The sequence below is a fragment of the Pectinophora gossypiella genome, chromosome Z, assembly GCF_024362695.1.
Source record: "Pectinophora gossypiella chromosome Z, ilPecGoss1.1, whole genome shotgun sequence".
NCBI lineage: Eukaryota > Metazoa > Arthropoda > Insecta > Lepidoptera > Gelechiidae > Pectinophora > Pectinophora gossypiella.
This window is the reverse complement of record NC_065433.1, coordinates 4,758,196-4,785,433: the sequence shown is the minus strand read 5'-3', so window position 1 is coordinate 4,785,433 and position 27,238 is coordinate 4,758,196. Positions and strand designations below refer to the sequence as shown.

General features: G+C 40.9%; 1 protein-coding gene across 1 annotated transcript in view; it reads left to right on the top strand.

Annotated features, from left to right (window-relative positions):
- LOC126380055 (laminin subunit alpha) overlaps positions 1–27,238 on the top strand; it is a 67,568-nt gene that overhangs the window by 31,262 nt on the left and 9,068 nt on the right. The window contains exons 16-52 of the mRNA XM_050029222.1: positions 24–277; positions 4,742–4,878; positions 5,725–5,863; positions 5,955–6,143; positions 6,449–6,808; positions 7,158–7,310; positions 7,680–7,854; positions 8,366–8,529; positions 9,220–9,379; positions 9,990–10,223; positions 10,785–10,947; positions 11,374–11,659; positions 11,879–12,050; positions 12,241–12,544; positions 13,834–14,062; positions 14,578–14,705; positions 15,045–15,169; positions 15,701–15,874; positions 17,053–17,254; positions 18,366–18,445; positions 18,750–18,858; positions 19,239–19,353; positions 19,629–19,790; positions 20,158–20,377; positions 20,495–20,604; positions 20,990–21,111; positions 21,372–21,645; positions 21,938–22,099; positions 22,297–22,484; positions 22,898–23,094; positions 23,531–23,664; positions 23,990–24,187; positions 24,609–24,757; positions 25,018–25,296; positions 25,542–25,755; positions 25,989–26,312; positions 26,864–27,047. Of these exons, the coding sequence (XP_049885179.1) occupies positions 24–277; positions 4,742–4,878; positions 5,725–5,863; positions 5,955–6,143; positions 6,449–6,808; positions 7,158–7,310; positions 7,680–7,854; positions 8,366–8,529; positions 9,220–9,379; positions 9,990–10,223; positions 10,785–10,947; positions 11,374–11,659; positions 11,879–12,050; positions 12,241–12,544; positions 13,834–14,062; positions 14,578–14,705; positions 15,045–15,169; positions 15,701–15,874; positions 17,053–17,254; positions 18,366–18,445; positions 18,750–18,858; positions 19,239–19,353; positions 19,629–19,790; positions 20,158–20,377; positions 20,495–20,604; positions 20,990–21,111; positions 21,372–21,645; positions 21,938–22,099; positions 22,297–22,484; positions 22,898–23,094; positions 23,531–23,664; positions 23,990–24,187; positions 24,609–24,757; positions 25,018–25,296; positions 25,542–25,755; positions 25,989–26,312; positions 26,864–27,047 (6,969 nt within the window). The remainder of the gene's footprint in view (positions 1–23; positions 278–4,741; positions 4,879–5,724; positions 5,864–5,954; positions 6,144–6,448; positions 6,809–7,157; positions 7,311–7,679; positions 7,855–8,365; positions 8,530–9,219; positions 9,380–9,989; positions 10,224–10,784; positions 10,948–11,373; positions 11,660–11,878; positions 12,051–12,240; positions 12,545–13,833; positions 14,063–14,577; positions 14,706–15,044; positions 15,170–15,700; positions 15,875–17,052; positions 17,255–18,365; positions 18,446–18,749; positions 18,859–19,238; positions 19,354–19,628; positions 19,791–20,157; positions 20,378–20,494; positions 20,605–20,989; positions 21,112–21,371; positions 21,646–21,937; positions 22,100–22,296; positions 22,485–22,897; positions 23,095–23,530; positions 23,665–23,989; positions 24,188–24,608; positions 24,758–25,017; positions 25,297–25,541; positions 25,756–25,988; positions 26,313–26,863; positions 27,048–27,238) is intronic.

Below are 27,238 nucleotides of genomic sequence, written 5' to 3'. Positions count from 1 at the left end.
TTAACTAACACCATATTCCTCAGAGTGTGACTGCGATATCGGGGGTTCCATCGACAATAACTGTGACAAGACGACCGGACAATGCCGCTGCCACTCCAGGGTGGAAGGCAGGCGCTGTGACCGGCCCATCCGCGCCCACTACTTCCCCACACTCCACCAATTCCAATACGAGGTGGAGGAGGGCCTCACTCAGTCCGGCCCTGTGCGCTACAGGAACTCTGATGAAGCATTCCCTGGATACTCGTGGAAAGGATACGTTGTCTTCTCTATGCTGCAGGTTTGTCTATCTCCATTTATTTACCCGACTTTGACAGAGCCGAAAGGAAGTGATTTTGGGATTTTGGCAGTTTATGTTATATGTCCACCAGTGTTCTGAGTTTTTACTTTTATGGGCAGGTTTTGTCTTAGATTCGAGATCAGCACACATATAGGTACGTCACATTTTTTGGATGCCCCTCAGTTTTTTCTTCCCGTTTTCCGTTTCTTCCCGAGCAAGTAAAACAAGTAACGAAGTCATTCTGAAGGCGTTTCGAAATATAATTTACAATTAACAGACATCAAGTAGTAGTATAGCTATTTAGACTAGACTAGACAATCAAAGGGGGGTTATGGGGAGGTCACTGAGATCAATGGGGGAGGGTGGAAATGATGGTATGAGCTGAAAGCACGCGGCAAATACGGCAGAGCCCTTTTGCGATTCGATGAAACCACACGATAAAACAAGTTGAAACAGGACCCTCATAAACACTATGTCCCCTTCCATGTAATTCCATGCGTCAATTTCATTATACAACTCCAACCTTTCTTTATGCTATTTTACAAAATCTTAACTTAAAGAAAGATTGGAGTAATAATGTAAGTATGTAATGTAATGTTTCTGAAAATATTGGAATTTTTCTTCTTGGTGAAGCTGATTATCCTAGTTCAATCGTAAGGAAGCAATGACAGTTCATAAATTTTCTACAATAATAATGAATATGATGTGTGGATACGTGTGCCTTCATTTACAGCCGAATGGTGATTGGCGTCAAAGAGAAAGCCAATGGTTATAATAGTGCACATGCGCAATGCAAACCTGACTGTAGAATTAACAGGACCGAACTCTACATAACATATTCATCTTTGTAATAATTTTCATATTTAATTAGCTAATGGTGTTGATTCCTGTACACACCACCTAATTTTATTTTAAGTTATACCTGTCATTTTCTTATCAGCTGAAAAAGAAAGGGACAGGTGATAGCCAGGCATAAGATTTATGGAATACCTACATGTCAATTTAAGGTGATACGTTTCAGTCAGCTAGGTAACGCTGCGTCAGCAGATGGCGTTACTTCTGCAGTTTTCGTATTTTTTTCCATTTATTCGTTTAGTGTTGAGTTCTGACCCAGTGAAATGTTAGGTGGCGAAATCTTACATACATTATCTTTAAGTTAAGCTACAATTTTGAAGTATTTACTGCAGATATCATATTGAAACATTGCATCAAAAGTTGGTGTCATTTCAATTTGTGTACAAACACGAAGCTGTCACACACACATGCGAACTAGGTTAGCTATTAAAAGAGATGCATAATTTGAAGTTTACTTCTAACTTCTAAATGGCGCATTTGGTAAAGCAGTCGCCGCCATTCTTAAGTTTCACAGTTCAAACCCAAGTGCATGTTTTAATTGTTTTTACTTTTTGTATTTTTTTTTACAATTGAATTTGGCGAACCCGTCTATTTGTTACGGAATTTTCAAAAAGTATCACTTTTACCAATAATATTATAATTACGTATACAATAATGTACTTTGCACTAAAGTACCTTCCGTAATTTCCGTATTTTTTATTTTGTAAAATTCTAACAGGCATTAATCGCATCAGTGAACATGCGGCTAACTAAAAAACTACTGAACGGATTTTCATACGGTTTTCATCAATGAGTAGTGATTCATGGGCGTGCTTTAGGGTATATAATTTATACAAGTATTTTTTTTTATAAAATGGTTCAAAAAATGATGATGAATGTCAAACATAATTATCGTTACAAATATAGCCGACTTGGGCTTTCGGCGAAAACACTGCCTGAGCCCATTGAGATATAACAAAACAACGTATGGTTGAATTGTTCCTTTTTTGTAGGTCTACCGAAAAGTCCACAATATGTCATAATAATTATATTGTGTATAAAGAATTGTGTATATGTATTGTATGATTTTACAAATAACGATCACAGTACAGTAATAATAAGGTAGATTTTTCCTAAATTGCGTCGGTTCAAACTTCGTCGCATCGCGTTTGAAAGATGTAATAGCGCTTCAGGACGTCCCGCAAGCACGGCGCTGATGTCGCAGTATCCGCATATAATTATTATGACTTGTCATTTAGTTCCAATAAAATCCTCGGGACTTCATACGTATGTCAGTGACAGCTGGTGATAGCATGCGGGACACTTAGCAGCTAATCGAATTCTATGTTGGTTTCGCGCCCAGTCCAGACGACTTGCAGCGCATTTCTGGACTTATATTTACGCGTGGTGTTTATTGTTAGGTTAGTTAGTTCAGGTTAGGACGTCTTTTTTTAACGAGGACGTTAAAAAAGGACGAGGCTGGGATGTATTGAAGTAGTATTTCCATATATACGCGGCCTGAAATGGGCTGTTTCAGGGACCTGAACTGGTTGCTGTCGAACTTATTATCACGTTTTCTTGATTAAAATTCATAAATAAGTCAAATAGAAAAAAGAAAAAAGATTTTCGTTAGTTTTGGATCTGTCATGATGTCTGTGATGTTTGTTTATTATACATAAGAATTTCAAAATTTATCTTATTTTTTTCCCAAAGGGCAAGGCAAAGAGAACTATGCCTATACAGCCATGTCTTGTGTTTTTTTTCTTGATGATGATTAATGAAATGATGAAACCTAAGCCCCCACCCTCGGAGCAGACTCCTACTCCGAACCCCAAACGAAGTAAGCGGCTTGTTGGCGAAAAGTGAAAATAGATAGGTACACTTTGTTTATTGAATATTCCGATTTAATAATACTATCGGGAACGTTTTCCGACTAACTTAATGTGATCATTAACCACAAAACACCACTTCGTATTGATTATTTAGATTATTCAACGAAGAAATCAACCTTCCCGTTCCCGTTTCCACCAAAAAATCCGCGGCAAAGAGAATATAAATAAATCTGTATGTTGGATGGAAAAACAATTAATTAAAAATGACTACTATTTAGGCCGGCAAATGAAACAACTTTTTTTTTTGATTTGGTTTTCCCCGAAGGGTAAGGCAAAGGGAACTATGCCCATACAGCCATTTCATTTCATGTATTGATTTTTTATTATAATATATGTCCTCTTTTAAAACACGGTACTTACCCATTATTTAAAAATGTTTAAATAATATGCGTTAAAACAGAAATATTTTTCCAATATTCCTTTTCTCAGATTGTAGTATTTTTAGTTTTTTATTTATATTTATTCTCTTCATACAAAATCTCTTTATAAATTATCACTGACATTCTATTACACTTGTCAAGTAGTCAAAGCCTTTAGAGAAAAAAAAAACTATCACGCACACAAACTAACATTGACACCTCTACACGCTCAGCAAATACACTGTAATCTGCACCACTACAAATGTAGAATTGATCAAAATTGAGGGTCTGAAATATGGTACTTCTCGTATTCGGACCCTAAATTTTTGTTAGTTTGCGAAAATAATACACCAAAATATTACTATTTATCGGTTTTATAACAATATTCCTCTATCCGTTTTCCTGTAGCACTGCATCAACTTTTGTATGGAAAACGAATCACCTTAAGGCAGAAATTTAGAAAACCTTTCCAAAATTTTATATTGGCAATAATCCGACAGAATTAAATTGACAGCCCACATCTAACAGGTTGTATATGAGCGAGATGCCTATTTTATTCGCCCGGATTATTCGTTCATTTTAAAATTAACAGTTGTCAATCATGCATCCCTTTCCTTTTTAGCGGATAAAAAATGACGGGTATAACTTAAAATTAGGCAGTATCTGCAGGAATCTGGGCCAAAAACCGATCCTGGACAGAACTTTCATTTTAATTTTAATATTTAGTCTATTGAGTAGGTACCGCGTCATAGTTTGGATAATAGTTACTAGGTCGCGTGTATGGGCTATTACAAAGGGTCCCCATTTGCACTCTCAGCCATCTGCTAAACAGGATGGATGCGGTTTTTTGTGGTTGCCTTAACTACAACCGACTGTCGTTGGAACTTCACGCTAACTGCAAGCGCGCTACGTTTTCGGGAATAGCTTGCACATAAGTATTATTGACAGGGCCTTATCTCACTAGGACACTATGTTTGCGCCACCAGCGGGAAATTATTCGAGACTTGGTTTCCAGCAACAAATTGGACACGCGACCAAGTGAGGTACCCTTTATATAACTGCACATATTTTTTTGATGGCTCCACCGTGATATCCTAATGAGATAGGGCCCTTAGGCGCCTGTACAATATTTTTTATACGTATCTTTCAATCCAAAAATTGCCTTATTGCAGATTTTCCGCAAATTATATTTATTACTTGGCCGGATAAATGTGGAGCACTATGGTCTCTCATCCGGTACAAAATTTAAAACAATAAGCCTTATGGAGCACAGTTGGGCGCAATCCTCGGCTTAGGGCGTCATTTGAGAGGATTGTATTGGAAATTTAACAAAGTAAGTGTTCTCTGCTTGCTCGACTAATCAAATACATTCCTTACAGAACGAAGTGATCAACGTGGTGCACATATCCAAGTCCTCGCTGTACCGCATGGTGCTGAAGTATGCCAACAAACTGCACGACCCTGTCACCGCCACCATCACCATCACACCAGAAAGTGTGGCTGATATTCAGCAGACGTAAGTGTCGTTTTCTTCTTCTTAACCTGTGGTTTAAGAGGTCGCCGATCGATCTTGGATCTTAGCCATGTTAGTACTGCCATGTCAACCCCATGCGTTTCATTCGATTACACTGGCGTATTCGTTTACATCTTGGCTAAGGCCCGTCACCAGGTTTGGTGTCTTTTGTCCTATTTGAAATTGACCTTTTTAGCAGATTTGAAAACGAACAGGTTCTCAATTCGACATAGTAAGGGTAGCTGATTGAAGTTATGGGGACTGGTGTGAGCTTAAGTATAGGTAGATATTAAAATATTGTGAGCTATTCAGCGAGTGAGGTCCTGGCAATGTTCCTGTACCATGTAATCAAACGACAATAGTATTGATCTATCGCGTTGTCCTAGCATTGCAATCAACCTAGCGATAGACAAGCGATGCAATGTTGATGTGATTTCATAATACCAGTTCGTAAAGATGCATCCAAACCAAAGCAACAACTGTTACTTGTTGCTGATGAACTTAGGGCTTGTTACAGGCGGACTCAATTTGAAATGCAGTTGGAATGTTGTTTAAGTACGGTAGATATAACTGCATGGAAACTGCGAACCGACTGCAATACAATGTCTATTTTTACGATTTATCGCGATGGTGAGCATCTGATCGCATTTTATGGGTTTTTTAACTTCAGTCCAGAAAAGAATGCTTATAATGTATAGCGAAACTGCATGCTGTTTCCGATTAGGTACTTACTTTGACGGACAGTTGACCGTTTACTCAGACCAAGACTGTATAGGTACTCTACCCACCCCATCAGTGCTCACACGGGTGAGTTCCATACTTTTACCAATCCCCTCACACCATCCTCAGATTCAACGTGTACCTCCGTCCGACGGTGTTGCCGCAGCTGATCACGGTGGCTGGAGACAAGGGCATAGCCCCCGCGCCCTTCGTCATGAACCCTGGCAACTGGACCGTCACCATCAAGACCAATAAGGAGATCATGATTGTAAGTCTTGGGATTTAGTTAGCGCTGCAGGTTGAACGCCTTCTGAGTCAGAAGATTTTTATAGTAGCATTAATAAATCTCTGTTCTCCAGGACTACTTCGTGCTGATCCCAGAAGCGTACTATGAGGCGACTGTGCTGACGAAGGTGGTGGACAAGCCATGCGTGGTGGGCGACCAAGCTCTCTGCCGCCAGTTTGCGTACCCCAGCTTGAGTGGTCACCCCGTCGCTGATGTCTCCGGACTTGAGACAAGCGTCAGCTCCTTCGTCGACGATGAGGAGGTAACATACAAACAGCCAAAATACATTCCACTGTTTATAACCAGAGGGGGTAAGGACCATACGCGATGTTCCTTTGCGGGTTGGTCTAGGTGTTTGAGCTAGTAGCTAATCCATTTTGGGTCATTTGCCAGAGTTTTCAATCGCCCAATCCAAAATAATTACCTTTGTAGCGACTATTGACATTAGGAAAACTTGAAAACAGTCTACCAATTCTGGACCCGAACCAGATCTTTCAATCTATCAAAAAATAAAATGACTTAAAAGCACTTAATCTAGTTTGTTTTCTTATTATTTTTCGTCCACAGCAACTCAAAGAACTGAACGCCGAAGTGACAGACATCCCTTTGCTGAACGCGGATCAATCAGAACTGCAATACAACATCAAGATAGACCCGAGTGGCCCTTACATACTCCTCGTGGAATACGTCACTCCTATTAACAGATCCTTGGATATCAACGAAGTGGACTCAAACTGGACCACAACGTACGCTCCTAAGGGCTCGGTGACTCTAAGGTTCAAGTCAGGAGACTATCCTGAGACCGTAGCTCTGGTGAACCTGAATGAGTGTCCGTATACCTCACCGTGCAGACAGGCCGTGGTAGACGATCTGTCAAAGATCTTCGTCTTCAATGTGCAAGCGCCGAATAATGTTATTTACTTGGATGTAAGTAAGATATTTTTTTGTACTTCGATGATATGATGAATTATTTCTCTACTGATCAGAGTTAGACAAACTAAAAACGTAGCATCATACAGGTATCTAAGGGGTAAGCAGAGGTGTATTATTATACACCTACTCCACGCCACCTGATGCAATGCAATGAAAAATCAATGCACGACAAAGAATCAAGATTATATTTAGGTCTTAGTCTGACTTGAGAATCAGAATCACTTATTATGATAAACTTATTTGATGTCAAATCTTCTTCTTGTGGCTCTGCCTTTGGATATTGTAACGAGCTTGACTTTTGATGAAACCGAAAGAACTGACTCCAGCTTATAACTGTGTCCAGGGTGAGCCAGACACGTTAACGGGTATCAAGTCAGTGACAGCTGTGCCTGAGTCGGAGTGGCATTTGGACTACATCACACCGCGACCCTATTGCCTGCGACGCAACGGCAAATGTGACCCCGCCGTCTTCTCTGCTGCTGTCGACTCTAAGAAGGTAAACTTACGTACATACACATTCCATTTACTACGATCCTATTACACCACAGCTACTAAACACCACCCACCACCACCCATCTACCGTAAATTACTTACTCGAAGAAATAGCATTTATAACAATATATATTTTTATACTTACACATATTTACAAAAACGAAAACAAAAGAACAAGATTTTACAAAAAATGGTTGGGAGTCTTCCAACTAACTCCGCATGGTCAATTACACGTATTTCGGTAGAACAAATTCAGAACGAATTATCTAGTACATTCGCTACCCTACAGGACATGCTAGATACAGACACATCGTAGTGTAGATATATGTCTATCTACCCTTTACCATTCCTGATTGCAATTGATCCCGTCCAGGTGGAGATAGAATCCGGCACGGGCGGCGACCGGGAGACCAGGCCGCCCATCCTGGACAACTCCACCGTGGTCGTCTACCTGGCGCCGCAATCCGAGCCCATCAGGTTGGAGTCCAAGGTGCCCGCTCCAGGGGATTACATGTTCCTGCTGCATTACTACCAGCCTGATCATCCTGGTAAGACAACTTTAGCAGACAATTGTTATTTTACGAGCCCCATTTTTATTGAAACAAATGAAGACTTGGGAGAGTACTTTTATATAATGGCCAAGTATTTTGGCTCGACTATGCCTGATGGTAAGCATAGACAAGCCCTAATTGCAATAGCAACTGAAAAGCAACCCAATGTAACTATTTACTTATGCGATCACGCCCATCTTTAGTGCTATATGAATAGAATTGACTAACCAAATTAAAGTGGCATGATACTAAAGTGGCCGTAACTACTCATTCATACTGATTACTCATGTGGGCCCAGCTAATTTCTATCTACCTGTTTCGAACCGCTTCTCTTCGACATAATTGTGAAATATACCTATAATATAACAAATTCTTTATTACATACACGGGAAATACAAAAGAGAAGAAAGAGTACAATGGGGTTATGCTAAGCAGCAATCCATCTTCCAAATCTTCCACGCAACATTTGAGTATAGGAGATATTTAGTACTGTATTTATCCATAACAGAGAGCAGCATCGACGCGACAATAAACCTGGATGGACAGCGACAATTCGAGACTAAAGTATCCGTGGAACACTGCCCGTCCAACTCCGGGTGCAGAGCCCTCATCAAACTGGCTGATGGAAACCCAAGGTTCGCCGTCAACGAGAACTTCACACTCACATTCAATGTAAGTGCTAAATCATTTCCAGTGGATTCTAGAGACATCTAGAAATATCTGGATAATCCATTGAAACGAAAGAAGATGCCAATGATCCTGAGGAAGTCACAGTAATTGTATTTATAAGGATTTTATTTTCTGAATATTCTCTTGCATCTTACTAGACCCGTGTCTAGCGATTAAGTCCAACTCCAAAATAGCCCGTTGACAAAAAAAACTCCCTTTCTGCGTTCTGGGTTCCAAAGACTAGCCGTATAAAACCTTTGTTGTTTGATTTTCATTCCCCGTAGCATGGGTATTGCACGCCTATCGCGCACAACGCGATATTTGAACCAATAGACTTGTGTTTATCTACCGCGAAGCCAGTAGCGTCATTTCATATATCGCTTCGCACGTGTTATGCAAGCTCCGTGTTACGGCTACTGTTGTTTGTATGGGACCTTTACATTGTTTACTATTAAAACTGGAAGCTTCATAGTTTGCCAGACCTTTTATCCTCTTAGAGGTTGAATTTTGCGAAATCCCGTCTTAATAAGCACCTACATCCTAGAAGGAAACCCCATGCAAAATTTGAGACTCACAGCACTTTTTTCAGATTTGTTTTTTCACTTTTTTCAAAGTTCTTGAGATTTCGTGATGAGTGAATCAATCTTTCGCTTATATAGGTACATATAGATTGATTATGTGTGTTTGCTGCAGGGCAACTCGAGCAAAGGCGTGTGGATGGACTATGTGCTGGTGATAGCGAACGAGGACTACGTCGACTCAGCGCTGAAGGAAGCCAACATGTTGGACTATACACGAGAGTTCATCGACAAGTGCGCTGCCAACCAGTATTACGTCGCTCCTAATGAGACTGGTAATTATTTTATTTTGTACTTTTTTCTCCAACAAAGGCATAGTATCCTTTCTAACAAGGTGGACATTTGTTATGGGCGATAGGCTGATCACTTGGCACCAACAGTGACTGAAAGTTTACTTTGATTACTTGTGACTTTGTCCACCCGATTAGGCATCCCTCAAGCTTGTAACGGCGTGAGTTTATTTATGTTAAGATTTCCTTCGCAACATGTCGACAGAAATGAACTTGAGACTTGTATCTTTAATAAATCAGCTTAGGTGAATAGACAGAGTGGGGGATGGCGTAAGAAAATGTCAACAGATAGCGGGCATGAAGAATAAATGAATGTGAGAGGAGGTTGATTCTTTCAAGGTCAAATTGTTTGTCGATTTCTCTGGTAAGTATATTGAGATGATGACTGATAGCCTAGTGAATCAAAGTTTTGACCCCAAAGTAGTAGTGGTAGTGTTTTAACACCACCTGAGTATTATGGATACATTACTATTCTTATTATTCATCAACCGTTTTGATGGTTGACAATCGCAGCTTAAGCTCGCAAAGCCGAGATTTCCAGACACAAGTTAAAACGACATTCGGTACTATGACAAATAAATTTCACTTTACCCAGGGTTCTGCAGAGACGCAGTATTCTCTATAACGGCGGAGTACAACAGTGGGACGTTGCGTTGTTTCTGCGATGTGGAGGGGTCCACGGACCTGGAATGTGAGACCTTCGGCGGCCAGTGTCGGTGCCGGCCCAACGTCATCGGCCGCACCTGCAGCGCTTGCCGCACCGGATACTACGGCTTCCCCAACTGCAGGCCATGTAACTGCCCGTCTACTGCTATTTGCGATGATGATGGTAAGCAAACATATTTGCCTTGTTTATACTATATTTACATAAGCATAAGCTTCAGTCATATCCGTGTACCGTCCATCGCTAGATGAACTAAGTACCCACACCTCGCCTGTTAGACCAACATGATAGGTGAGCCGTATCGCCATCTGGAGGTATAATGGTCGATCCAACTGTGTTAGCGAAAACTGCACTTTTACTACAAAAATATTTGTATTGCATCAACAAAATATTTTGATGGAATACAAATATTTTCGATTCAAAAAGACAATAATACTTAATGAATAATTAATAATACTGCATGCTTGATGCCATAGACGTAAAATCTTTGAAAATATCCAGTGAAGTATAATTACAATACTTACAAAAATAAGTACCATATTGTAGAAACTGGCACTTGATGGAAATGCTTATTTACTAGGAATGAAAGCAGCCAATCAGAAAGTTTCAAGTCCTCGGCTTCTTATTCAACCTCGGCAGAATAATAAAATATCATACAACGCAAGTCTGCGAAAGCGCAAGTATATAAAAAAAATGTACTTACTCATATAAATCCCTCCCATTTAGGTCGTTGCATCTGCCCGAAAAACGTGGAGGGAGAGAACTGCGATCATTGCAAGCCGTTCACGTTCAACTTTGACGAGCTGCGCGGCTGCGACGACTGCAACTGCAACCCGCTGGGCGTGCTCGACAACCAGCTGCAGTGCGAGGCCGACAGCGGAAACTGCGCGTGAGTTGCTATAATATATATTACAACCTGTTACTCGCAACTTATTTATGAATTTAAAAAAAGAAAAATGTACTTACGTAATAATAAGTGTGACATTTTGACACATTTTTCTATGACGTCTCAGGTTGCTTTTTCATAATTAAGAATTCCATAGGAATTTCGTGATTTGACGTTTAGTAAAAAGTAACTGCTTCGGAAGGCACGTTAAGCCGTTGGTCCCGGCAGTCGCAGTCGTTAATAACCATCAATCCGCACTGGGCCCGCGTGATGGTTTAAGGCCTGTTCTCCCTACTCGTATCCATCCACAGGGATGGCCCGTACCCCTGCAGTAGGGACGTTAATGGTCTGATGATAATGATGATGAAAAAGTAACTGATTTGACTAGTTGGAAACTACCCAATTATTAATTATGAAAAATGTTGACAGGTGTAAGGAGAACGTGATAGGCCGTATGTGCGACCATTGCGTGCCGGGCCACTACGCGTTCCCAGACTGCGTGCGTTGTTCGTGCGAGGTTGACGGGACTACCGAAGACGTGTGCGACCAGAACACGGCCCAGTGCTACTGCAAGAAGCATGTCCGTGGCCAAGCGTGCAACCTCTGCAGGGAGGAATACTTCAATCTCCAGTCTGACAATCCTGATGGCTGTACAAAATGCTACTGCTTTGGGAAGACAACTAGATGCGCCAGCTCTTACTTGTACTGGGCTGAGGTGAGTTAGAAATTATATTACTCTTGTGTTTAGTCTTATCCGTATCGCAGGACTAATGGAGTAAGTAGCAGACCTTTGCAAGGCGTAAGTTGAGCCGAAGCCAACATGTCAAGGCATATTATTACTTACAAAAATTCCGGAACAAAACATAACCCAAATTATTCTTTCGGCCCCTCTAGTGTTTTTAACAAAAAAATTGGAACTGTTTTCGATGTCTAGATCAACGGTATGACTGACTGGTACTTGGCCAACATCGAAGTCAACCGGACGCTGAACATCTTCCCGCATTCCACGCCGAGCCTGCTCAACGACACAGTCATTGGAGCCGAGCTTGGAGATAGCGACGAGAACCAAAAGATCGTCTACTTCGGAGCTCCAGACTATTACTTCGGTGAGTTTTACCACGTTTTAATCGACTTCAAAAAGAACAGATTCTCAATTCGTTGCTTATGTAATTTTACTTGTGCTGCATCAAACACATGGCAAGTTATATAATATATTATTATTATCAGCATTATCTCAATTCATCTTGGTGGTATACAAGCCATCGAGACTTATGAAGATACTCTTTTTCCTCCCAGGAAAACGCCTGACGACCTACGGCGGCTATCTCACCTACTCAATCTTCTATACGACTCGCATGGACAGCCACGCCGTCGCTGCTCCTGACGTCATCATCGGGGGATCCAACGGCTACATTGTCCACAATAGTATCGAGCAGCCCCCAGCACAGGACAACTGGATGCATAGTGTACGGATCTCAGAAGAAGAGTTTACGAACCTCGATGGCACACCAGTAACTAGGGACCAGTTCATGAACATCCTCGTTAACGTTACCAGCATTTACATCAGAGCTACGTATGAAGATGAAGGTGTCACAACAAGGTTAGTACCGGGGTAGCCGGGTCAACAGAACAAGCGTTCCGGGGCAAGGGATTTGTTTCAGATAACATTATGGATTATCCTGTTTTCTTAGATCTGTGTGCATCTAAAGCAGTTTTCACCGACTACTAGCTAAATAAAGTAACCAATGCAAGAGATTACTGCAAAAAGCTCTTCTTCCGCGTTATACGCACTGGTACAATTTTCCATTTTATACATACATGGAGTTCTGGTAGCCAATGAGCTCCTCTATTTTTTCATTTTGAAATGAACCTCTGGGCCACCCTGTATATTACAGAAAACAGAAAAAGACTATTTTTGAAAAATTAAGATTCTATCCAATGATATTGCGCGCTATATATTTTTCTGATAACGTCATCAAAATTGTTCAAAGCAACAAAACAAAAATCGTAAGGAAAATATACTTAATAAGTTTTTAATATGATTATAATTACCTATACATACATACAACTGAAAACTGGCAGCACGTACGGTGCGGAAGGATATGACTGAGGAACATTTTATTGGTCCTTAGTCACACCGGTGCGGTAACTCGATGTGACTATGGGTCGATTGGGGAATTTTTGGGTTTACTTTCAGCTTTGAACACTTTGTTTCAATGTGACGTAGCACTGCCCCGATCAGGATATCAGTTAATAAAGATAGAAACTCCTTTCAAAGTTTTCATACACAATGATGCACAAATTTACAGACAATTCTCTCAACTCATAATAATCTCGTTATTAGGTAATAAACGGCATTTTTTAATACTTTAAAAGTTTCTATTACGTTTTTAAAATAAAGTTGATTTTTGTAAAAGAAATATTATCTGGCTATTTTTCATTTCATTTTTCAAACAAATACTTTGCAAAAACAATGCAACAGATATACATAAATTTTTATTACGAAATATATATATAAATACTTAAGCAGTTTTTTTACATAAATGCATATTGTACCATATTTGGCCAGTCAACTTAATACTACGTTACTGCATGTTGTACCAAATATGGTACACTGATATTATTGGGATTTTTCTCAGCTTTCCAAGTGTATTTAATTTTTTTCTTATTTTTCCTATGTTCTAAAAAGTACATTTTACCTAGTAAATTAATTTGAGCTTAATCAAAAAATCCATGCGGTAAAGGGTTAACCCAATCGTCATTTTGCAACCCCGAATGGCCCTTTCATGACTGCTGACTAGTTTCAATAATTCAAAGCAATCATTTCTTCGAATTTTGCCAAAATTCCAGAAGAAACATTTTTTTTGCTTATTCTATTCGTAATTACAGACTTATGTCCGTGAGCCTGGACGTGGGCGTCGAAGACTACTCTGAAGGAGCCAAGCAGGCGACATCAGTGGAACAGTGTCAATGCCCCAGTGCGTACAGAGGGTACTCGTGCGAGCAATGCGCTGAGGGTTACTACCGACTCAGTTCAGGGCCCCACGCTGGTTTCTGCGTGCCCTGCCAGTGCAACGGACATTCCAATGAGTGTGACGTCAATACTGGGATCTGTCTGGTGAGTTTCTTTTGTTAGGTGCAAATAATTCCAGAAGAAACTGTCGCACCTCAAAAATGCGAAGAATTATCCTTTTTGGACAAAGCTTCAATCAACGATCTCTACGTGCTAGCTTGTAATGTATTGCAGTAATAACTTTGATTACTCTTTCGACGTGCCTAAGGTGAAAGTAATTTCTACATTTTTCGTTTTGTGGTCAGAGCTAAAATAGAGTGATATAATCCATATTGTGGATTTCTGCAATTCAGTCACTCTATAGAAACTCTGGCTCAATCAGATAACATGTATTTGAAATGAAATATATAGCAAAAGATGAAGGATGAAGGAGCATTCATTTTAGGGCACGTGTGTTCGCTACCTGTGTTCGTAACGGACTGCAAAGAGAATGTAATCATTACGTTTAACGGACTGCTAGGGCTGTAGGTCACGGGGGAACCTACTAATCGATAATGCATTTGGCATAACTAATTGCACAACGCACATATCAATCATTGACGAGTCCATTGGCGTTCTAGGACTGTCAAGATAACACGATGGGCGACCATTGCGAGCAATGTATTCCTGGTTACCATGGCGACGCCTCAGTCGGGACCCCACGGGATTGCCTTATCTGCGCATGCCCTATACCTTACGCCGTCAACAAGTAAGTGTTTACCATAGATTGTAAAGTATTTACTACGATAGGTACGCACAGAATTGTCTCTGGTAGTGACATATAGTTTCAGTCTCCTTTGTAAGAACTTTTACTGCTGAAGTAGCGTAGTAAGTAGTTTTACATTTTTTCATAAATAAGTAGGTTGTTTCCAAAGCTAGTTTGTCATCACAATGTAAACCAGAACCGTACCTTTTTATTGCTACATTATTATGTATACAAAGTGGTATAAGTCGTTAAGCGGCAAACAGTGAACTATTAAAGTTTCATGCGAGTTTGTTGTAACTTTAAATATAGGTAAGTACCTAAAATGAACCATTTTTATTCCAGTTTTGCGATAGGTTGTGATCTAAGCGAGAATGGTTCGCTGATATCTTGCGACTGCAAGCCAGGGTACGGCGGCGCGAGGTGCGAATTCTGTGCTACCGGCTATTATGGAGAACCAGAGAACATTGGTAAGTAATCTCTTCAATATTTCACTTTTTCTCATCAATTAAGTACTTACTTGCCCCAAATAATAGTAATGCTTGAGAACTATTTTATTCATATTCATCTACTTAATGCTTCTATTTTTAACACTTTCACTGTGTATGAACCACGAATGAGCCATCAATTTGAAACTCATACGTGTATGAACAATATGTGAGGCACATTTTTTCTTGTCGTACTATTTACATAAATTCCAACGTGTTTTTTTCGAAAAATAACATTGCACGTGAGGGCTTGATATCTAATTTTCAGTTACACAGTAAACGTGTTAAAATCGACGCAAAAACGATTATAGAGGTAGTAAGTCGCGCAACTGGATTGCTTCTTGCTTCATAGCTCGGCCTTTAAATCATTACCTACAGTGATCATTATGCAGCAAAAATGAAAAACTTTCGTACTTCGGCTGGTCCGTCTATTTATTATATTATCTACGTTTTAATCTCATACGTCCCACTGCAGAAAAACCTTTAATCTCCTATACTTTTTAATTCCCCTAGGCGACTACTGCAAGCCGTGCAACTGTTCGGGTAACATCAACATCAACGACCCTGGCTCCTGTGACAGCCACACTGGTGACTGCCTCAAGTGCGTCAACAACACTGCTGGCGCCGCCTGCAACCTCTGCGCCCCTGGCTTCTTCGGTGACGCTATCTTCTCCAAAAATTGTACAGGTAAGTCTTTTTCGTAACCCGTTGTACAGTCATGAGCACTATGATATTTGACATTTAATGGGACTTACGGTTTAATTTGTCAAAAAAGTTAATGTCAAATCAGGAACATTATTGAGCCGCCAAAGCCATCCACATTCATCTACAGAAATTAACACCGGGTCTCGAAGAGCAAAATCACTATTTAAAAAAAAAATCTGAACTTGCTGGTGCCATCTTTATTTATTCTACCTGTACGTAGAAATGAAAAACACTTTAAGTGAAGGAAAATAATTAAGTTTAATATTAGGAGGTTCGACCAGAGACGACCCAGGACCGGCAGGGTTGGCGACGCATAATTAGGAGGTCGGTGGCCGACATCAAGTAAATGGGAATGAGCCAGGACAAGAGAGAGAGAAATATAGACGTGTACACGAGGAACACGTGGCGTAGTAACGCCGGACTCTTCATAAAAAACGCCTCGTTTTACACAGACTGCACATTGAAGTTATCGTACACGTGCATCTATATGTGTGTGACGTTTGACGCCCATACGATTGATGACTAAAGTAAGACCGAGGGGGTGAGGTAAACCTAGCTCAGCCGCTGGTGGGGAGCGGATAGTTGCCATTATACTGGGTGTTAGTGACATCGTAACGAATACTGAAGGGGATGATTCAGACCATGATTCTGAGTTAAAATCAAGTGAAATTTTCCGTCGCAAAATTCATGTTTTTTTTTTAGTATTTTTTTAATTATTTTCAATTCTATACTTTTGCGATCGAAAATTCCACTTGATATTAACTCAGAATAATGAGCTAAATCAGCCCCCTCAGTATTCGTTACGATGTCACTTACACCCCGTACCAGTACATACAGGTAGCCATACAAGTAGGTATGGGTGTTAGTGACACCGTAACGAATACTGAGGGGGATGATTCAGACCATGATTCTGAGTTGATATTAAGTGGAATTTTCTGTCGGAAAATTCATGAAAATTTTTGTGTTTTTTTAAATTATTTTCCATTCCATACTTTTGCGACAAAAATTCCACTTGATATCAACGCAGAATCATTACCTGAATCATCGCTCAAAGTTTTCGTTACCATGTCACTAACACCCTGTATAAGTATAGTATTATGCATAGAATATTAAATGCCTAAGCATCCAGCATGCGATATAATACCATATTTGTTTCTCAGCCTGTATCTGCGATGAGTTTGGGATGGACCGCTGCGATTCGACAACAGGCACTTGTGTGTGCCGGCCCGGCGTCATTGGTGAGAAGTGCGACCGATGCGCCCCCGACCACTGGGGGCTGAGCAGCGGACAGGGGTGCACGCCATGCGACTGCGGTTTAGCCTCCGATTCTACACAGTGCGATGATAACAACGGCCAGTGCAGGTAAACACTTGGTCAAGACTGAAACACTTTTAGGGGCGCAATCGACTTTTGATTTATTTTATAGGGGGGTTAAAAAGGCCACATCGGCATCGTAGCAATTTATCTATTTGACATTTGTTTGCATTGCGCTCTTACTTTTATATGCGCAAGTGTCAAATTACAATATTGCTTTTTATATGAATAATTGCTTCGATGTCCGATTATGCCGATGCGCGAAACGGAAAGCATGAAGCACCTAGTGCACAGCACAATAAGAAATGACGTAAGGCTCGCCTATTCCATGAGAGTACTACACAAGCTAACACATCTTTTTCTTTTTGCTTCGTGAGCTAGGTAGATAGATAGATAAAATACAACTTGCGCAAAGGCCGGTCATAGGGTGGGTGACCACAAAAAAAAAAGAAAAAAAGAAAAAGTTTTCATTCGAGATCCTCCGTGCTTCGGAAGGCACGTTAAGCCGTTGGTCCCGGTTGCATTAGCAGTCGTTAATAACCACCAATCCGCACTGGGCCCGCGTGGTGGTTTAAGGCCCGATCTCCCTATCCATCCATTGGGAAGGCCCGTGCCCCTGCAGTGGGGACGTTAATGGGCTGGTGATGGTGGATCACAATGGACACAAAATACAGAGATAAGGACAACATATACAGAAAAGCACAACAGGCGGCCTAGCTAGGTTTCTCACTAGATAAATAGATTAGCTTTCGTTTCATCGTCGGCACTTCGAACTTGTGCCTCGTTATTTGCATGTTTTTTCAACTCATCTCCAGCCTTACTATTATCACGGTTTATATTTTGTTCTTGACTACTTTTTTCCTTTTTAATTTTACAATCCAACTTTTCCATCACGTTTTGACACCGTTCTTACCAAAGAAAATGTATCTACGCATAGATAACCTATCTTATTCTAAAACAACTTCCTTCCGTCACATGCATCAACCAATTTGTTCTAAACCCATACCATAAACAATCAAATCCCCATTCATTATCCTTCCATATTATGTCTTACTTTCTATAGATCTTATGTTCCGTTCTCCTCACTTTCCTACATATAAGTATAGGTAGGTATAGGTATTATAAGTCATGTAATACTTATGTATAACGAATGTTTCAGATGCGCAAAAGGCGTAACAGGAAGACATTGCGACCAGTGTGCAGCTGGTTACTGGAACTACACGAAGGAAGGATGCGATCGTAAGCATTAACATTGTTAAGTAAATGTTTTTATAGAAGCTCGTGCTTAGGGAACACTCACAGGGAGAGAAGGTCCAAGCGAGAGCCCTTAGAGCTCCCTACTTGTTTTGCCAAGTAGTTCAAATCTACGATAAGTCAATTCAAAGCTTCTGGTTTTTATCCACATTTAGATTTTTTCGACCTTTTTTATTTGTGCATTAGGTAAGTTTTTATTCATATTTTCTCAAGCAAAATATACAGTATTTGAACAAAAAACAGTCTTTTTGATAATGCCTACCCTAACAAAATGCCTTTTTTATTTCAGATTGCAACTGCAATACGGGATACTCGGTCGGATTTATGTGCAACGCCACGGGACAGTGCGAGTGTCTTCCAGGTGTTATTGGAGAGAAGTGTGACAGATGCCCGGAGAGGTACGTCTTTTTTTGCCACTGTGTTAATGAGAGGGTTAAAAAACCGAGTACATCTCGGACTCGCGCACGAAGTATTCCACACCATCAAACAATATCGCGCTTGTTGTATGGAAACCCCTCAAACATTTATTTTATTTGCTTTTTAGAATTTGTTGTTATAGCGGCAACAGGAATACAGAATTCCTGAAAGTTCCAACTGTCTGCAATAGTCGCTTAAATGGTAAATAGCACACACATACAGCACGCCCGTTATATCTAATGGTGTAGGGAGATCTATGGACGATCTGTGGAATATCTTGTGAGCTGTCAGAAGAAAATTTCACACTTTTGATAGGTACGAAGTCCTAAGGACATGTGATGATGAATTATTCTTCTCACAGGTGGGTGCTGATCCCCCACCAGGGTTGCGAGTCCTGCGATTCCTGCACAGATGCCCTACTGTTCACAGTCCAGGACATGCGGGATCTGCTTATCAACGAGACCCAAGACTTCAAGGTAAAACATTTTTACATCTTTATCATGTTTCCCAATTTAATACCAACACGAGGGCTAGTGACGAAAGAAGAAGATCCTTACAACCTTTTATAGACAACAGTAGTTTTTATCGTCCGCAATCAGATCCTAATCCAGGTATAACAATGAAAACAGGTGTAGGTACCAACAAATTCGATTGTTCTTGAAACTCCATTTTTATGTGGACGTTTCGAAGTAGATTGGTTCGGTCGTGCCGCGCTTTGCATTACAACCTTTAGATTAAAATATACTTCCAGGACAAAGCGGACTCGTTCTTCACGACCCAGCGTCTGAACTACATCTCCAACCAGACCCAGGAGTTGAGACCAAAGGTGGCAGAGCTAAAGAACGTCGATGATGCCGAAGCCTCATCCGCCGTCAAAGCTTTGGAAACCAGCGCCAAGAATTTGCTCAGATCGGTAAGATAATATTACTGTTTTATTGTATTTTATTCCAGTTATGATATTGCGGAGGTCATCTGATATAGGAATTCTTGACTGCCTTGTGCACGTCTCACTTTCTGCCTGCCTTGAAGACCTTCCTCACGATAAAATTCAAAATCGCATTGATCTTAGATATTAGGTGATGTTTCCCGACTTTCTGATGACGTCATAATTGGTAACTAATTCATATTGACGTTTTGTAAAGTGAATATCTAGAATGTTTTCTGCCCTATGTTGAAATCATCAATTGCTTCAATGCTGCCCAAATAGTGTCGTGTTTATTTATTTATTTAGAAAGGTCGCTAATCTCCAGCAGACCTAAATCTTATTTCTTTACTTTTAGGCGGAATTCGCAGCAACCGACAGTGACAAACAGATCGGCAGGGCAGCAGAACTGGCCAAGGCTGCAGATCAGACCCTGGCGTCAGTTCGGGAACACAGCGGCAAAGCCAAGGATGTGGTCGCTCACGTGGCAGACCTCGCTACTGGACTGGAGCTCAGCCAACAGCCGAAGGTCGATAGCGCCTTGACAGAAGCCACACAAATTAACAGCGATATTGCTGGTGAGTACAACATTACACGTCTGACAATCTTTTTAACTGCAACCAATGGACCTTATACACAACAAAAGACAGTATTGTGGATAATAAATATAATTACTGACTTTATACTTTTTGCAGCTAAGGACCTGAAACCAAAAGAAGAACATTCGTTCAACGCTTTCGCAAACGCAACCGCACAAATTGAACGAATGAACGTTTTTGTACAGCCTGTCAATGATCAAGCTAAGGTATGATTTTATTGTTATATATATATATATATATATATATACATCAATGCTTGTAGCAAAACAAAGAGAATGTAATCACTACGTTTAGATACAAATATCTTGTGGCACTTGGATGATGGTGACGTTGGTATGCACGTTTTCTGTTCTGAGGTGTTCAGTTATCCATGCATTCGTCCATAGGATGCGGCGTTAGTTCCGATTATAGCCACGTGTCAAAAGATCCTTGTAACTTCGTACTTCGTACCCACACCACTTTTATTTCGAAGACATTCCACAAACGTGCTATATAACAAGTAGGTCCTTGTAAATAAGTCTACTACTTAAGAAGTTCGTATTTACGATGATAACGCAATCTCATTTAAAGCATTCTTATAATTAATTGCAGAAATTCGAGAGTCTGATGAATGCGACGCAAGAATTGAAGAATAAGTTGGAAGAGATGCTCGACTACATTGACCTGGCGCAACATAAGGCCACCGATGCCGACAGACTCAATGCCAATAACAAGTAAGTATTTAGAGAACGACGTCTACATAAGTTAAAATGTTTCCTTTTGGATACACCTATGACATTTTTTATCTAGCCAATTGTATTCCACTGCTGAGAAAATGCCTCCCCTTTCTTTCCCCATGTTTTCTATTCAGGTAGATTTTTTCACAATCCTCTTCAATTCAATAGCAACTGGCTTGTCTTTCGACCCATTCTTGGACCTCCTTCTGTTCCGAATTCTGAGTGTGATGACTAAATACAAATAAATCCCCTTCTAGAGAATCCAAATTCGGCAACAAGGTCGCATCAGTGACGAAGCTCAACGGAGCGGCAATGAAGGATCTGATTGACGCAGCTCTAGACATCAGCAACGCAACATTGTACAACAACCTCGCTTCAGCCATCGTCAAAAACTCCACCAAAGCGCTAGAAGAAAACAACAATGCTAACAATGACATGGAAGAGAGGTTGGCCAGGATCGCCGAGGAACTCCCGCAGTTAAAGAATGTTACCGACGAGGCTTTGGGGCATGCAAGGAGTTTGAGGAATAGGGTAAGGAATATTTATTTTTTTAATCATGAATTTTGTTGAAAAAAATATATTTATAGTCCAAGAAAATCTAAAGTCCTCCACCTTTTAAACAACTTACGATGAATGTTTATTAGCTTTTTGTGTTAACCTGTAATTAGCCTGGTTTTCCCTTGAGTTAGAAGGTAAGAATGGCAGTGATTTAAAAAAAATAGACCCTCTCATGTCTTCAGAAAAACGAGAAAAGGCTAGGGAGATGAATGTGATACATAATATTTAGGTGCCCAGTTATATGTCGCTATCTTCGTGTGTTTAGGCGGATAATCTCCGAGCGCTAGCCGAACGAGAGAACAACAACACAAGGACCCAGCACGCGTACAGTGCTGCATCAGCATACTCCTCTATCGTCCAGGAGATCGGAGATGCCAAACGAGCTGGAGATGAGGCAGAAGTCGCTGTCAGCAATGTTACTAACATTGTAAGTACCTACGATGATGTGCGAGATAAATTACTCTAATGTCTCAACCATCTATAGTGTAACTTTCTTTACTTAACTCCTTTGGCAGAACAGCGCTCTCTCATCGTGGTAAAATATTTCTTTCTTTATTTTTCGACTTGATATGTTTTTTTTTAAGCTATTAACATTATTTCTGTAATAAACCCTGTTTTTTCCAGAACGAACAACTGAAGGAGCGAGTAACTCCTGCCCGCGACCGGTCAGGCGATCTGTTGAACAGAGCCGCTAAGGCTCTGGATACTGTTGAGCAGCAACTGCGACCTAACTTGACTAAGGCCGAGGAAGGACTGAAGAATGCGCATGCCATGCTAGGATCCGCCGATGACGAGGACAATGCTATACAACTGTGAGTGCTTCTTCGCTTCTAATCAATCGCCCTCAACTTTTCATCACTCGATAAGTCTTCTGTACAAATCGTCTTCTTTCCCGCGCCACGCCGAATCACAATAAGTACTGTAACATACCCCGCACGCTAAGGGTACAGCTACGGCCTCTTTAGCATTGGACGCCTTGCGAATAAATTGAATCTGTCGTGTTTTGTATGTATATAAAATATGATTATGTCTGTAAGTATCAACACCTCGGACACTCCATACAACCGATATTCGCGCTCTACTCGCGAGTATGTGTATCACTTACGATCAACGCAAAATTTATACTTATTGAAGAAATGATTAATTTCTAAGATAGAAAATTGCGAAACATGTCCTACCTGACCTGGTCTTACGAAGCTCTAAAAATCTACTCATCTTCCCACAGCTCCCTCCCGAACCCCGGCCAGTTCTCCCTTGAAGATGAAATGGAGAAAGCGGAGAGAGTAAACGCCACAGTGATTATAACCCAGGACATCATGTCTCAGTTCGGCAACGACCTGGCCATCAGTAAGGAGTGGGCGCAGACGCTGCCCAAGCAGGCTGACGATACGCAGAAGATGATGTCCAACGTCAATAACTTGTGTAAGTAAATATACTATCTACCCACTTTGCATTATTTCGAAAAAAATATGACGAAAGGTGATTTGACTGAATTTGAGAATACGGATTTGGTGGAGGTGTTTTACGGTTAAATGCCGTTGGTCCCGGCTATTTCCGTAAAACTTTTCCACTCAAACGCAGTGGAGCAACGTGGTGGAGTATGCTCCATACCTCATCCGGTCTATTGAGGGAAGACCTGTGCCCAGCAGCAAGACGTAATTAAACTGCGACAATTTTTCTGGCATTAATAGGTAAACACGCAGCTCTAACAACTGGGACTTGAAAGTTGTAGCCAAAGCTCTAAGATAGTAGTTTTTTGGATATTGAATCCAATAGTAAGATTACGCGTATACGAAATTGCTCGATCATCATTAGCAAAAAAATACAAAACTTATCAAGAAGTATATTTCCCAAACAGTAACCAACATAAACGAAATGAACCCGAATATCTCGACCACGTACCGAGCCGTGAAGATGCGCCAGGAAGACCTGGAGAATCAAAGAATGGAAGCGGATGAGAAACTTAACAAACTACGAAATCTTATTGAACAGGTATATACACCCATTTCTACGTCATTCTTATATTTAACATAAAATAACATAACATCTTGCATGTATCCCTGATAGGGTAGGCAGAGGTGCACCTATAGTATATACATTCACCCACTCCTAACCAGAAGGACAGTAAAAAATAACATTGAATGGTTTATAATAACTAAAATACACCAATAAAGGACACAAAATTACTTTTCAGGCTCTTCTTTTCTTAAAACAATTATTTCTTCCCAAACACAAAAATCAAATATTTTAGTATCGGACACTTTTGGATCAGAAAAGCCAGTAATAAAAAAAATGATTTAACATTTTCTTCCACCAGGCCCGGACGGTAGCCAATCGCATCCAAGTAGGCGTGGACTTCGACCGTCACTCGACGCTGCAGCCGCGCCTGCCTGACTCCGTCGATGAGATGTCGACCTCGACACATGTCTCCGCCTACTTCCGCACCAAGGAGAAGAACGGCTTCCTCCTCTACCTTGGCAATCCAATTGACACCAACCTGAGGAGGACTAAGTCTGTAAGTATTTCATGAATCATGCCGCTTTTACATCAACATGCACAAAAACTCAAACGTCAAATTAAAATGGGACTGGACTGGACATGTTTGTTCGATATATCCGAAGCGATGGGTACGAGTTGTTATTCACTGGGTGCCTAAAGACGTGTACAGACATAGAGGTAGACCCCGTAAAATCTCAAAGCTAATCATAGGAATTGACCGGATATTGTCGACAGTAGTGGAGAAATCAAGCCGAAGCCTTTGCCCAGCATAGAGATCAAAGAGGCCAAATAAGATAAAACTGAAACTGCTGGGTAGTAACTACTTCAGCAGACCCAACTTTCTAAGGAAGACCAGTAAACCTTTGATTCATGTATCCTGGCCCGCTACTTAGCTGCCTGCGTCAAAATAACTCTCAAAAAAATTACTCTCTTTATAGGACGACTTTATGGTGATCAGTATACAAAATGGATATCCTTACCTGGTAATGGACATAGGAGACAGCGCCGAGTCGGGAAGAGAACCTGCCAAGATCGGCAGCGACAAATATGTGGCGGACAACAAGTGGTACCAGGTCATCGTAGACAGGTATATTTCTTTTACATACTTAGTGGGATATCCTTCTATTCTCGGTGCGCTAGTCCGACTCGCACTTGCCCAGTTTTTCCTAGATTAGGTACCTAACCTTAACATTTGTGAAAATAAAAAAATGCTTTAACCTCGTAAAGCCGAGGTTTCCAGACACAATAGTAAAACAATGGAGGTTGGATTTTAAATTGACTGTCGGCGTTACGACTTTAAAATAATGAAAAACGAGTTTACATCTTTATAAAAATCTATTTTTCCAGAGTCGGTCGCAATGTGAAGCTCTCAATCCGCGAGAGTTTAGACAACGGTACAGAGTACACCCACTCCAAGGAAGCCGTCTTGCCCGGACAACACACCATCTTCAACCTGGACCGACAGAAGTCCAAACTGTACGTGGGTGGAGTACCCTCGGATGCCAAACTTCAGGGCATCGCCTTCCCAGCTTTTGAGGGCCAGATCGAAGAGCTCATGATCGGAGACACCCCAGTCGGGTTGTGGAATTTCGTTGACGCTGAAAACTTGACGGGGGCTAGACAGAGGTATGGGATAAAGTGACGTTTTCTAGACTAAGAAACGAAGCAAATATAGGTACTTATGCCTTTAGTACGAATTGAAGCCATCGAAATACTAAGTATTATTTTAACTATTTTAGGCAATTTGAATATCTTCATTCCCTTTGGTTAGTTAATGGTAAATTATACCAGAGTTTTCTTTTGAAATAGTTAAATATAAAATTCCTACAATCTAGAATTAGGAAACTCATAGTCTCCCTCTTCGATTACAGAGACAAGCTGATTTCCTCTCAGTCTGGTTCTCAAGAATATCGGTTCAATGGGCGAGCTCACGTTACCATGTCTGGCAGAAGATATCTTGAACGACAGAAGAACCAAGTGTTGCTGTACTTCAGAACGTACGCCCCAGACGGCCTGATCTACCTGGTCGGAGAAGGCGCATCCTTCTTCTCTATACAGATGCAAGATGGCAGAGTGTATCTTCAGGTATGTATTTATTATGGGTAGTATATAAGGCAAGGTGATAGTAATAGATAGACTAAGTGGCGAAGCCTGTCAACTAAAAAGTCTCTTACGAGACCAATTATGGAGTTGTTTGCAGTCTATATATACGTAAAGTATACATTCTCTACCTTCTAAAATCATTTCGGATCGCTACAAAAATAAAGTTCTAAGCCAATACCTCAATTTGTCGATGTATATCAAGATGTTCTCAACAGGTATCTCTCGGCAACCCAGAAGACCTGGTCATCATCGGTACAACGAAGACATACAACGACGGGAAATGGCATAAACTGGATGCAGGTCGATACCTCACTAAGTGCGTCCTCAAAGTTGACAGCGAAACCCTCAAGATGGACTCGAATTCCCCCACGCCGGAAATCCCAGAGATCGATACTATGAACTTTGGCGGGAACAACAAGGGAATCATACAAGTGACCAATAAAGGATTTGACGGATGTCTTAGAGATATCATCATTGAAGGTACAAACCTGGACTTCACTGAAACTAAAGAGGCAATCGGCGTGGCTAATGGATGTCAAGTAAGTGTTTGTCATTGGTGTTTGTTTTGACATTTATTATTGAATAAAAGTATTAGGGTCCTGCCTGGATGGTTCTACCTAGAGGGTCTACTTCAAATGTCAATTTTCTGAAATATTTCAAAGAAAACCTTGTAAGCTTAAATATAGGTCACTGGGTCAAAAGAAGTCTACGCCTTAGAGCCTCTTGCCGAGGTCCATAATCTTACATTCTTTTGGTGTGGGTTGTGGGGTGGATTACCAGCCTCAACAAGCCTGATGCCAGGGTTATTATTGAGCCGCCAAAGGCCCCTGACGTGACTCATGTAACGATTACATACTTACATCAGTAAGTAATAACCGCGATCAACGGCTTAACGTGCCTTCCGATACACGGATCATCTTACTTTCGGACAATCAGGTGATCAGTATGGTGATAATCTTACCTTGTAAATGCTTGTAATTTAGAGGCCCAAATATTGATTGGACAGGGGTCTTTGGTCCTGAAACATTAAACATGATTGCTTTTCGTTAATACCTTATCACGGAACTCACGGGGCTGTTAATGTCCTCAGTTTGCATCTCTGGTGGCGCTGTCTGGAGACAACAGCTACCTGCGCTACGTGGACATCACAACAGAGAACCTGCAGCTCACACTTAAGTTCAAGACGTCGCAACCAGACGGGTTGCTGTTTGTCTACGTCAGCCGCACGCAGACTGCCGCCACGCCTGACAGTGTCTCATTATCACTGGTTAAAGGTAACAAGACTATAATACGTAGAATCATTGTAACAAGCTGCATTCAATTCACTGTCAATCACGCAAGAACTTTTGAATTGACACTAGTATCGAAATCGAGTGTATTGTTTTTAAAGTCGCGTTCCGAAATGGTAAAAAGAAAACCTTATGGTGCGAATCTGTCAATCTGTCACTGGTCACTATTTCAGGAG